This window comes from Saccopteryx bilineata, chromosome 10 (assembly GCF_036850765.1).
Source record: "Saccopteryx bilineata isolate mSacBil1 chromosome 10, mSacBil1_pri_phased_curated, whole genome shotgun sequence".
NCBI lineage: Eukaryota > Metazoa > Chordata > Mammalia > Chiroptera > Emballonuridae > Saccopteryx > Saccopteryx bilineata.
The window spans coordinates 9,105,478-9,118,446 of record NC_089499.1 but is presented as its reverse complement, the minus strand read 5'-3'; the positions used below and the strand labels follow the sequence as shown (position 1 = coordinate 9,118,446).

At 54.3% G+C, this 12,969-nt stretch overlaps 2 protein-coding genes across 8 annotated transcripts in view; one reads left to right on the top strand and one right to left on the bottom strand.

The window, feature by feature from the left end:
• The window catches only part of FYCO1 (FYVE and coiled-coil domain autophagy adaptor 1), a 79,471-nt gene that overhangs the window by 28,543 nt on the left and 37,959 nt on the right, over window positions 1–12,969 (bottom strand). For 6 of the 7 annotated variants that reach the window (XM_066245641.1, XM_066245638.1, XM_066245637.1 and 3 more), the window contains one exon: window positions 10,448–10,592. In XM_066245641.1, the coding sequence (XP_066101738.1) occupies window positions 10,448–10,592 (145 nt within the window). Of the gene's footprint in view, window positions 1–10,443; window positions 10,593–12,969 lie in introns of those variants that run through there. The other variant, XM_066245642.1, reaches the window with a different exon arrangement.
• Window positions 294–5,114, top strand: CXCR6 (C-X-C motif chemokine receptor 6). The gene is given in 4 exon segments (XM_066244755.1): window positions 294–329; window positions 331–379; window positions 382–437; window positions 3,228–5,114. Coding segments are annotated over 4 exon segments (1,188 nt in total). The 3' UTR covers window positions 4,275–5,114.

The following is a 12,969-nucleotide window of genomic DNA, read 5'->3' as shown; positions in this document are numbered from 1 at the left end:
GTCGGAGCCGCACGCATACACAGAACCCAGGCCAGAGCATGGACTCTGCATTGGTCCAGACCCAACATGTTGCAAACAGATGCATGACCAGTGAATGAAACACGCTGAAGGTACAAATGCCATCCTTGGTGGCCTGCCGGGGCCAGGTCTACAAATACAAGTCATCTCAGGCCCTGGCAGGAGCTGGTCGCCAGCCAGGGGGCAGGGGGTTCGCAGTGGCAGAGCCACAGCTTTCTATCTGAGACCTTACATGACATGGGTGCAGGCTGGTCATGTGGATCCTGAGCAGCAAGATGGGTTGGGTCTCTTCCAATCACAAGCCTAGGGTTCTTCAAAACTACTCAGCGGAAACATGGACCACATCACAGAGAGGGAGAGGCAGACCTGCTGCTGAGCACAGCTCATCTCTGGACCGAACTGACACAGCACTCCGGCGGGTGAGTCATTTGCCTTCCTCTTTATAGGTAAAAAGACAGGGCTCTCAGAATCCTGCCTGAAGCAGTTTGGTGTAAAGATGCCCAGGCTTTAGAGCGCAACCTCTCTAGGCTCAAATTCCATCTCTGCTGCTTGCTGCAGGGGGTCAGAGGGCTGTGAAAATGACCAAGCACGCCCGAGAGTGCAGGCAGTGCTTGTAAACTAATGGTCCTGGGAGCACTGGCCTAACCAGACCCCCCGGGTAAGGAGTCACTGCCTGCGTCTGCTCACTGAAGAACCTTTCTGTTTGGTGTCTGGCAGTTAGTAAGACCGGCTGCTACCTCAGAATTTGGTTTACTTGCTTGTCTCAATACAACACTGTAGAAATTTTGGAAAATATAAAGGGAAATAAGTTGCCCAATTCCACCAGCCAGAAGTGAACTAAGGTCATCGAATACAGTATGTGACAGAGGCAAAGGGTTCATGAACACCAGAACTGCAGGAGTGTGGGGACCTGTTTCTGAGGAAACGGTGTGCAGCTTCCACGACTCTCAAAGGGGCTTATAATCCAAGGTTGAGAACAATGATGATTCGCTATTTCTGTCTCTTATTCAGCCAATGCTAATTTTGTGCTTACACCCTTTGGAGGAATTTACGTGTATTACACTTTGCAGAATATTAAAAGCACTTTCTAAACATTAGTTATACTCTACTTTGTTTGAATTATAATTTGCTTATTTTTTATTATCAGACATTTATACTATTTCTGAAGTTGCATATATATATTACTTTTTTAATGTTCAAAAATCAACTTAGAACTTCAGTTATAGAAGTAAATGGTTTTCACATTTCTAGAAGGGAAAGTAATGTTTAATACTGTCTGCACAGAACGGTGAGGCCCCAATCTGTTAGCACACTATTAAAGTGTTATTATCACTAGTGAATTTGCACAGGCCCTTTGAGGAAACGCTTAATGTTAGTGTAAGGATCCAGCAACACCAAACAGGAGGGTTGAAAAGAAAGTCTACAGTATGTCAAGCAATAATGGAGATCTGACATTACTCTTAAGGAAAGCAACACCACCCCTCTCACATTCTAAAAGATGAAAGCAAAGTTTCTGTCCCCACGCGAAGGAGTAACACGCACACACCTGGCATCTGACCTACCTAACCCAGCAGCTGGGAGAGCGGGTGAGGCCCGGGGCCCGTCACTCAGAGAGCTCACATCTGTGGCGCAGGCGCAGGGACGTTTTACTGAGCAGTCTCACCCCAGAGGCACAGTCCTCCCTACAAAGGAAGGGCGCCTGGTCCTCAGGAAAGACAGAGGGGGCAGCACCAGGGCCCATGCCACTTCCAGTCAGGGAAACTGAGTAGATCAGGAGAGATGTCTCCTTTTATATGCCCTGGTCTGGTCAGTTGATCTTTTGACTTTGCTAAACCAAATACCTTCCTCCTTCCAATTTTGAAACGTGCAATAAAGAATACTCATGTTTCAGTTAAAAAAACTCCAAAAGCCCATCTTCTCGAGGGATGGGCAGGGAATGGCCCCGGGTCCCTGGCAAGGAGTCACTGGGTCTGCGAGCCTGTGGGCAGTGCCTGGCACTGCAAGGCCGAGGCTGCCGCGGGTGCCTGTATCCACAGCACAGTGACATCGCCTCTGTGTCCTGCCTGTATGCCACTGGGTCTGCGAGCCTGTGGGCAGTGCCTGGCACTGCAAGGCCGAGGCTGCCGCGGGTGCCTGTATCCACAGCACGGTGACATCGCCTCTGTGTCCTGCCTGTGTGCCACTGGGTCTGCGAACCTGTGGGCAGTGCCTGGCTCTGCAAGGCCGAGGTGCCGCGAGGGCCCGTGTCCACAGCACGGTGACATCACCTCTGTGTCCTGCTTGTGTTCTCGGCAGGGGCACGGGGCAAAGAGAAGGGTCACAGGGAAGTGCCAGCCTTGGAGGACTTGAGGGCAGCTCGCTGGGCTCTGCTCCCAGACTCCCCGCAAGGCTGCCCCCCCACCTGGCTGGCCCCCCCGGCTGGCCCCCCCCACCTGGCTGGCCTCCCATTTCAACCGGGCCCCATCTGTGAAAGGAGACCTCTCAGCCTGAACTGCTGGTTAAGAAAGCCACAGCCATGTTCCCTTCTTGGGAAATCTACTTTTTAAGAGATGCCTGAAGGTTGAGAAGTCATCAGAATGTCCTAACTGTGACAGGTGACAAGGGGGAAAGTTGGGGTTGGGGTGTGACAACTCCTCAGTCCCTGGTCGGGGCCAGCTCAGCCTAAGTGCTGGGCAGCCATGGGCTTTTCTATGCCTTGTTTTTCCTTCAGTCTGTGTGACCGAGGGCGAGGAAGGGCAGGAGGGAAGGGCCACCAGGAGGAGAAGTCCTGGCCACCCTCAGACGCCCCCTGTGTCCAGTCTCCTTGGTGGTGGCCCCCCGCAGGGGGACACATGCCTTAGGTGTCACGGTGGGTACGTAGTTCAGTGGTCTCATTTAATAACCAATGGGGCACTGGATGGGCCCTCCGGGTGCTGTGAGGCGCGGGCAGCTGAAGACGGCCCTGCTGTGCTGCTCTGCCCAAGGGCACTGTCCCCGTGGTGCCACAGGTGCCCTTTGACTTCAAAGTCAGCACAGGGTTGTGTGGAATGCGGGTAGTATCCCGGACGGGGGAGCCCCCGCGAACTGTAGGACTAATGAGGAATTCCGTGCCCCGTCTGAACTGGCTGTCTCGTGTGCTGGACCGGCCGGATCGCTGTATGGAGCTGAGCAGTGTGGGCTGCGGTGGTGAGCCCTCAGCCCCAGACACAAATTCTGTTTCTGACTCACAGGTGTGCAGCAGAGCAAGCGGCATGGCCACCGACGACGACGACTATGTTGACTATAGGACCTCCAACGTCTCTGGCGACGAGAGCCAGCGGCACAGGCACTTCCTGGAGTTCCGCAGGCTCTTCCTGCCCAGCATGTACCTCGTGGTGTTCGTCTGCGGCCTGGTGGGGAACTCCCTGGTGCTGGTCATCTACATCTTCTACCAGAGGCTGAAGAGCCTGACGGACGTGTTCCTGATGAACCTGCCCCTGGCTGACCTGGTGTTTGTCTGCACCTTGCCCTTCTGGGCCTATGCAAGCATCCACGAATGGGTCTTTGGCAATATCCTGTGCAAGATCTTGCTGGGCGTCTATACCCTGAACTTCTATACGTCCATGCTCATCCTCGTCTGCATCACTGTGGACCGCTTCATGGCGGTGGTTCGGGCCACCAAGGCCTACAACCAGAAGGCCAAGCGGATGAGCTGGGGCAAGGCCATCTGCTTGTCCGCCTGGCTGGTGTCCCTGCTGGTGTCCCTGCCACAGATCCTCTATGGCGATGTCTACCAACACGACAAGTGCATCTGCAATTACCACAACATTTCCACTGTGGTTCTTGCCACCCAGATGACCCTGGGGTTCTTCCTGCCCCTGCTTGCCATGGTTGTCTGCTACTCATTCATCATCAGGACCCTGCTTCATGTCCGGGGCTTACAGAACCACAAGTCTCTCAAGATCATCTTCCTGGTGCTGGCCGTGTTCCTGCTGACGCAGACGCCCTTCAACCTCGTGAAGCTCGTCGGCAGCACGAGCTGGGAGTACCACACCATGACCAGCTTCCACTATGCCGTGGCCGTGACGGAGGCCGTCGCCTACCTGCGGGCCTGCCTCAACCCGGTGCTCTACGCCTTTGTCGGCCTGAAGTTCCGGAAGAACTTCTGGAAGCTCGTGAAAGACATCGGCTGCCTCCCTTACCTGGGGGTCTCAAGCCAGTGGAAGTCTTCAGAGGACACTTCCAAGACGTGCTCGGCCTCCCACCACGCGGAGGCCACCAGCATGTTCCAGCTGTAGGCCTGCAGCGGCTCCTCAGGAACTCACAGCAGCGTGGCTGTGTCCTCTGGGTGTGACGAGAAAGGCTTTGATCACCGCTTGTGCATTTTCTTTTTCTTTGGCTTATTTTTTTGGGTGACACTGGTTAGCATGATTCTACAGGTAAAGACCGTGCATTTCAATGGAGAAGTAAGCAAATGCTGCAGCTGCCGCAGAATGTTTCTTCTCAGGCACGAACACATCTGTTCTGTCCTATAGCTCACCCAGCCCTGAAGCTCAAAAGGCAGTCTACAACCGTGAGAGGTTTCCTTCCTTCGTCCCGAAGTGTTCTGATGCCAGGGGACACGTGTGACTCCAAGGCCGCCGGTCCTCCCTCACTGAGACTGAGACAGGGCTGCAGAGGGCAGCATGACCAGCAACGCTGCCGACAGCCGGTGGCATCTGAACTCCTATGTTCTGGGAGGCTGGGGAGGTGACAGCAGTCATGGACACATGCTGGCCCACGTGGCTCAGACCTCGTCACCGGCACCTCGCCAGCAGGGTCAGGTCCTGCCCCACCCCGGGCCGATGCTGTTGTTCTCTGTGACTGATCCTGGAAGGACTGGCACCAGGGAATATGAACGGGCCGAATCAAACGAGTTGGCTGAGAATTCCGACAGTCCACAGAATGCTAGAAAACTGCACAGCACAGTGTAAGACTAGCGTGAATCTACAGAGTGTTTCTGAAACGGGTTCTTTGGTGGGTCTGCTCATTTAAACCCTGAATCACCGGTGCCTCTTACACATGTAGATGTAACAAATCCTCTCTGTATAGATATGTATATATAACTCTTACACACAAATATCAAAACAGCATTATGATTTTCATGACTAAGAAATAAAACTTTTTAAGTCTACAGACTACTTTTATCCCTCGGCACCTTCTACTTTAATGTGGTGTGCCTGGAATACATCAAAAGAGACCATCTGCGGGCCCAGAGCACAAGAAGTGAGTTAGAAGCGAGCTTTCGGGGCACCGCTCAGCCAGGAAGCGAAAGGGACCAATCACAACCACCCAGCTCCTGCTCTGTGGTTTCCGACCTCCTGTCGAAGATGCGTGCATTTGTTTAACCTTCACAATGTGGTCACAGGATGCGGCAGAGTGTTAAATGTCAGACACTAGTGAGTGTTTATCAGATCCTAACTACCTGCTCAATAGGTCTGGTCCATGCGTCACAAACCCCTCACCGAATCAGAACCAGCTGCCACTAGCTGGGAGAGACTGCAGGGAAGCTGCCAGAACGGGCTGAACGGCGTGGCTTTGAGGTTTAGGTTGAATCCCAGCTCTGCCCCCCACTAGTAGGTAAGACCAGTTGGTTATCTCTTTGCCGCTTTTGCTTTGGTGACACATGGGCCCCAGCACTCCCTCCTCCCTGGGCTGGCTTGTGGACTTGGGACGGCGCACACGACACTTAGCACAGCTCACGTTCACGGCTAGGAGGGCTCCAAAGTGGCGGAGGTTATGTCCCTTCTCACAGAAACCGGCAATTATTACTCAGTCAGAAGAAAAGATGGCATACTGCCATTTGTGACAGCATGGATGGATCTGGAGAGAACCAGGCTAAGCAAAGAAGTCAGATGAAAAAGGACAGAGTCATGATTTCACTCACATGTGGGATATAAAATAGAAAGCAACAAGTGAATGAACAAAAGAAACAAAAAAACTGACAGTCACAGACACTAGTCAGGCGGTGGTCAGAGGGGAAGGGGTGTGGGCGAGGCTGCGGAAGGGAAAGGGCGTCAAACATGGTGGCGGGAGGAGGCTAGACCTTGGGTGAAGAGCACCAGTCCAATATACAGATGATGTATTACAGAATTGTACACTTGAAGTGTATAATAATCTCATTAACCAGTGTCGCCCCAATATTTTTTTTTAAAAAAGAAAGAACTAGCAACACCAATCATTGGCAACAGACGATGACACAGCCCACGTAGATCACAGGGCTTTTACAACTTGACTTTATTCCATTCACACAACAGACTGTGAAGCCGAAGTTCCCAACCTTGGGCCGGCTTTTCTTCCTGCCTCGGCTCTCCCCTCTGCTCACGCGCACCAGCACATCCTACAGGAGGCCTGGGGGCCGGGGGCCGCCTGGGTGTGGACCCTGGTTGAGTCCACTCTGCCTCGGGTATGGCCTCAGGGTGTGAAGGTAAAGAAAGGGCTCCTTCCGACCACGTTTCCAACACTTGTTAGAGGACATAGATGGACGACACACTGTCCTGTGTGAACACGGGGACCCTGATTCCAGAGGTTACCCGAAGGGAACCCGGGTGGTCTCCGTGAGCGTTCCGCACTGAGGAATGGTGCCCCTGGTGGAGGGGTGGGCCCAGCAAAGACCACGAGGCCCAGGAGCGGGCAGGGCGCTCGCTCTAGCCTTCTCCTTCACGGGGCTCTCAAGGAAGCACCCCCTGCCACGTGCCCCGTCTGTGGTTCACGGCGACTGCCAACACCGCTCCGCAGATGACGAAGCTAGTTCAGAGAGACCGGTCTCTGGCCAAGCTCACACGGCACAGCGAGGACCCCAGTGAAGAACTCCCTCTCTGTCCTCAAAGGTTGGTAAGAGAGGTTTCGTGCAGCTGATGGGCCCAAGGTCCCTGCCAGCGTTCCTCATACAAAGGCAGATACTGGGTTAACCCAAGCACAAGGTGGCTTTCTAACCTTAACCATTATCACCATATCCTGTTCTCATTTCGTTTCTGCGCTATCAGGAATCAAATCTCCTGGTTGGTAAAGAACCCACCACAGCTCCCCAAAGCATTCGACCACAAAGCAGCACTTCTAACGCAGTTACTAGCAAAGACGCTCTGTGTGTAGGGACCGTCTCTGTGGGGGAGTGCAAGCTCAGTACAGGGGTCCTTGGGTTATGACACAGTTTGAAAGTTCCTATGACAGTGACGTAACCCGAGTTTTGGTGTAAGCTGAAACACACCCTAGCCTAGCCTAGGTCATCTATCCTAACACAGCTGTAAAATCATAATCTAGAACATGAGAACACAAGTGTGCCACAGGAGGAGGAAAAGGACATGAATACATGGTACTGTACACTGTACTGCGTATTCTTCCACTGTGCAACTGAACCAGTTCGCCCACGTGGTCCGTAAGTACGATGCTCACGGCGTAAGCCGAAACACTCACGTCTCAATTTTTAAAAATTTTTATGGGAGTGAGTTTTGTAAACTTGCAATATCATATGTCAAGACTGTCATAACCCGAGGACCCCGTGTCACCTGGACACTTGGGGAGTGACTTTCCCTGGAAGCCCAGTGGGCTCCTAGGTGCCCGGGCCCGGGCCCGGGACAGGCAGGAGTCAGGCACAGCGCAGCCCGACACGCAAAGCCGGTGGAACATCACGGAAACAGCACACCTCCCGGGAAGGCTTCCCGGGCCGCACTGGGCTCGGGGCGCCGGACTCACGTTCTCTTCCCCGCCTAGGAACCCGCGGGAGGGTGCTGTCCGGTCTCCTCTGCACAGGGGTGGGGAACTCAGTTCAGGGGGTGTCGTGCCCAGAGCCAGGGAGCCCGGGGTGGAGGGTCAGCGTCTGGCCAGGTGTCTGAGTCTGGAGCTCCAGCTCTTCATGGCCACAGTCCGTTCATCCGGTAATCAGAAGGGGAGGCCTGGCCCCCAGGAAGCCATGACTGGGGGAGGCTGAGCAGAGGCCAAGGGGTCACCGGAGCCTGACGGAACTTTCTCTCCCTCTCCGCCTGCCACCCGGGAACTCAGACCCACCGGTGGGGCTGGCTGAGGGCAGGCCTGGCTGGCTGTGGGAGGCGGCACACAGCCACGTCTGGACGGGTTCTGAAGAGTCACCCTTTGCCCGAGGACGGGGCTGTGTTCCTGCCTCCTGCCCCCTCTCTAGCTCTGGGCCGTGTGCCTGAGGACCACTGTCCCCGGGGGGCGGCTGCATCCTGCCAGTCTCCTTGAGCATGGGTCTGGGGGCTCCTTCCTGTCCCATCACTACCAGGAGGGGCAAGACGGACAACTCTGTCAGCCCTAAGACTGTGTGGGCACGGGGAAGGCGGGCAGGATCCTGGGAAGCAGACGGGGCAATGGGGAGGCGGAGAAAGCTGTATGTTCAACGAGGCCTCAGCCCGAGGACTGGAGGGAGGCGCCCTGGGCTCACAGCCGCGTTCTGACACTTACAGCCATGTGACCTGAGCAAGTGTCTTGGCCTCTGGTGGCTTCGGCACCTTCACTGGGAGTGTGACGGCTATCAGACCCCAGCCCACGAAGGCCATATGTGAAAGCTGGGCCGCGTTCGAAAGCTGCCGGTGCAGGGACGATGCCGACAGGCGCCCTCTACAGCAGGGCCCCCGAGCAGCCTCGCTTCCCCGCGGACTGACTCACAGTCTCTCCTCCTCGATCACTTCTGACTTCAGACTTGCTGATTTCTTTCTCGAACTTTCCTGTCCGGGATGCTCACACATATCTGGACCCTACAGCTCCCATAGTCTCTGAGCTTCCTGGTTTTTGACTTGTTTTAAACTTGGGAACCCCTGCTGTAGACACTGCGCTCGAGCCAGACTCCAGGGCTGAGAAGCAGCAGGCAAGGCTGCCACAGAGGGACACCGCTCTCTTCCTGAGGCTCCTATGGCACAGCCTCCTGACACTTCATATGGTGGCACGTGGTGCAGTCATTGCATATGTTTAAAAACTGGCACAACTCTCTACACAAATCTTGTGGGTACAGCTAGACCAGAAAATGGAGGGGGTCGTGCTGAAACGCTAAGGCAGGGGTCCCCAAACTTTTTTCACAGGGGGCCAGTTCACTGTCCCTCAGACCGTTGGAGGGCCAGACTATAAAAAAAACTATGAACAAATCCCTATGCACACTGCACATATCTTATTTTAAAGTAAAAACACAAAACGAGAACAAATACAATATTTAAAATAAAGAACAAGTAAATTTAAATCAACAAACTGACCAGTATTTCAATGGGAACTATGCTCCTCTCGCTGACCACCAATGAAAGAGGTGCCCCTTCCGGAAGTGCAGCAGGGGCTGGATAAATGGCCTCAGGGGGCCGCATGCGGCCCACGGGCCGTAGTTTGGGGACCCCTGCGCTAAGGGATGCCCTGCGCGGTGTCCGCTGTCATCGCAGCATCAGGACAGTTCGAGGGGCTGGATCCCTGACTACGAGCAAAACAGACGCCAGCGATGGGCATGGCACAGGCTGGGTGAGCGGAAAGGTCCCTGGGTTCCACAGAGTGCAGGGTAACAGACCTGCCTATACATTTATTGCTTCTAGGACACTGGACCCCGAGAAGACTTCTTGGGAGCTAAAGGGACTTCTGAGACAACACATCTACCCAAGACAAGAGGAACGAATTCCCAGCTTCCGATCTCACGGCCTCGGTGGCCACCCTGAAGGATGAACACATTTTATAAAGGGCAGCATGTCGCTGAGCACGGCTGAGCGTGGCACAGCAGGGGCCGCGCTCCTGGGCGTGAATGCCAATCACACTCCCGTGAATGTCCTAACCCCAGTGTTCCCGAATGTAACTTGACTGTACCTGGGGCTAAGGCTGTGAAGAGTGTAGTTACCATGGGACCATTGGGGGGGCCCTGGTCCACCCTGAGAGCTGTTCCTGTAAGCGGAGGAGTTGGCCACAGACAACCAGGTGAAGAGGCACAGCCAAGGTCTGCATGCCAGGGACAGAGGCCCCAGAAGAAGCCAAACTCTGGACACCTTGATCTGGACTGCTGTCTACAGAACTGTGGGAGGCCACCCGCCTGTGATATGCTGTTATGGGAGCTAGAGCAGATTAACATCGTTGCCCAAGCCAAGAAAGGCCTGAACGCTGAAATCAGGGCCCACTGCCGCTCTCGGGAGGGCTCCGCCCAGGCTCAGACACCGCCCGCCCCGAGTCCTGGTGCTCTCTGAGGGGCTCCCATCCGAGCACTGCCCCGAGTCCTGGTGCTCTCTGAGGGGCTCCCATCCGAGCACTGCCCCGAGTCCTGGCGCTCTCTGAGGGGCTCCCATCCGAGCACTGCCCCGAGTCCTGGTGCTCTCTGAGGGGCTCCCATCCGAGCACTGCCCCGAGTGAGGCCCCTTCCCCTCAGCAAATACAGCCAGTCCACCTCCTGGCCCTCTGGTTACAAAGCAGAAAGGCCAGGCATAGAATAAGCACTCAGGAGGAGGTGACGGCTACTCACTGTTCGGCCACACTGGGGTCAAGAGAGTCGGTTTCGTTGGGGGTTTCAGGCCAGGAGGAGCTGGAGTCCTGTATCTGACACAACTCCTCGTCCGTGATGATGTCAAACACGGCGTCGTCTGGCGACCTGAGGTCGGTGTTTGTGCCTGGACCGCAGGGGCAGGTCAGAGAGAAGAGAAACACACGGGTTACGCAGAAGACGGGGAGGGGGCCTCAGGAAGGGAGAGGAAGTGCAGCCATGCAGGACATGCCACCAGGACGCACTGCAAGTGCTCACCCAACGGACAGCTGTCTGTCCAGAGGTGCGAGGCATGGCTGCTGGACACACCAGAAAAGCCGCGTGGGGACCACAGGTGACACTGAACATACAGCTTCTGAGATTTCTCCCAAGCCCTTCAGGCAGGGCCGAGAGGTTCTAAGCTCTTACACAGTCTCTGAGGTCCACTGTGCAGAGGGGAAAAGTGCCAAAAACCATCTGGGGGGGGGGGGGCGGTAAGATACTACCTATTCAGCCCTCTTCAAAACCTGATCCACCTGCCCTGCATTTTCATGCCAGCCCACTGGGGTGGGGTATGAAGGATCCTGCCAGGCTCTAGGAGTTGCAGCGACCACTGTGTTTCTGACCAGCAGACTTGTGCCCGGCCCTGTCTACCGGCCGCTCAAGGACGTTGCATGCATGCTCCTATGCCCATCTCCCACCCACAAGGACTCTCTTGCATATGTCATGGAAAATGTGATGGCATGTCTGAGGCAGAAAAATAAAGAAGAAAAGACAGAAGGACAGGGAAGGAGGGAGGAAGGAAGACAGACAAAAGAGGAGACAGGAAATATCAAAAATCAAAAGCAGTGACCTCAGCACTCTGACACAGTGCCACTCTCCGTTGTCTCTAGAACCACTGCCAGTGACTCAGCACTCTGACACAGTGCCACTCTCCGTTGTCTCTAGAACCACTGCCAGTGACTCAGCACTCTGACACAGTGCCACTCTCCGTTGTCTCTAGAACCACTGCCAGTGACTCAGCACTCTGACACAGTGCCACTCTCCGTTGTCTCTAGAACCACTGCCAGTGACTCAGCACTCTGACACAGTGCCACTCTCCGTTGTCTCTAGAACCACTGCCAGTGACTCAGCACTCTGACACAGTGCCACTCTCCGTTGTCTCTAGAACCACTGCCAGTGACTCAGCACTCTGACACAGTGCCACTCTCCATTGTCTCTAGAACCACTGCCAGTGACTCAGCACTCTGACACAGTGCCACTCTCCATTGTCTCTAGAACCACTGCCAGTGACCTCAGCACTCTGACACAGTGCCACTCTCCGTTGTCTCTAGAACCACTGCCAGTGACTCAGCACTCTGACACAGTGCCACTCTCCGTTGTCTCTAGAACCACTGCCAGTGACTCAGCACTCTGACACAGTGCCACTCTCCGTTGTCTCTAGAACCACTGCCAGTGACTCAGCACTCTGACACAGTGCCACTCTCCGTTGTCTCTAGAACCACTGCCAGTGACTCAGCACTCTGACACAGTGCCACTCTCCGTTGTCTCTAGAACCACTGCCAGTGACTCAGCACTCTGACACAGTGCCACTCTCCGTTGTCTCTAGAACCACTGCCAGTGACTCAGGGCAGAAAGAGTCAGTTCACATGAGCTATCAGCTCCCAGTGGGTCCTGCTACATGGCTACTGGGAAGCACATATCCATACTTCCTCCTGTCTGAAGTCGACGTAAGGAAGAGGTTGAGGCTCAGGCTGGAAAAGGGGACAGGGACTGGCTCCTTTGTATAGACCTAGCCACAGATGGGTATCAGGACCCAAACTGATACCCATTGAGACAAATCAAAAAGGCCATAATCAGTGGAGAGTTATACTATGTCCATGGATTAGAAGACTCAATTGATTTGTGACAAAGCCATAAAAGTAATTCTATACCAAAAGAACACACTTTCCAACTAATGGTACTGAATCAATTAGGCAACCACATGCAAAAAAGTATATGAATCTCTATGAACAGTTTGCACTATACAGAAATAAACTTAAAATGGATCACAGGCCCAAACGTGCAAACTAAAACTACAGAACTTCTAAGAAAAAACAAAAAACTGAATCTTTGGGTTAAGCAAAGATGCATGTGATACACAAAGGAAAAAAAATTGATCTATGAGAAAAAAATTTATAGACTGGACTCTATCAAAGTTATAAACTTTTGCTCTTTGAAAGAAAATGAAAGTAACCCTGGCCGGTTGGCTCAGAGGTAGAGCGTTGGCCTGGCATGCGGGGGACCTGGGTTCGATTCCCGACCAGGGCACATAGGAGAAGCGCTCATTTGCTTCTCCACCCCCCCCCCTTCTCTCTGTCTCTCTCTTCCCCTCCCACAGCCAAGGCTCCATTGGAGCAAAGATGGCCCGGGCGCTGGGGATGGCTCCTTGGCCTCTGCCCCAGGTGCTAGAGTGGCTCTGGTCTCGGCAGAGCGATGCCCCGGAGGGGCAGAGCATCACCCCCTGGTGGGCAAAGCGTTGCCCC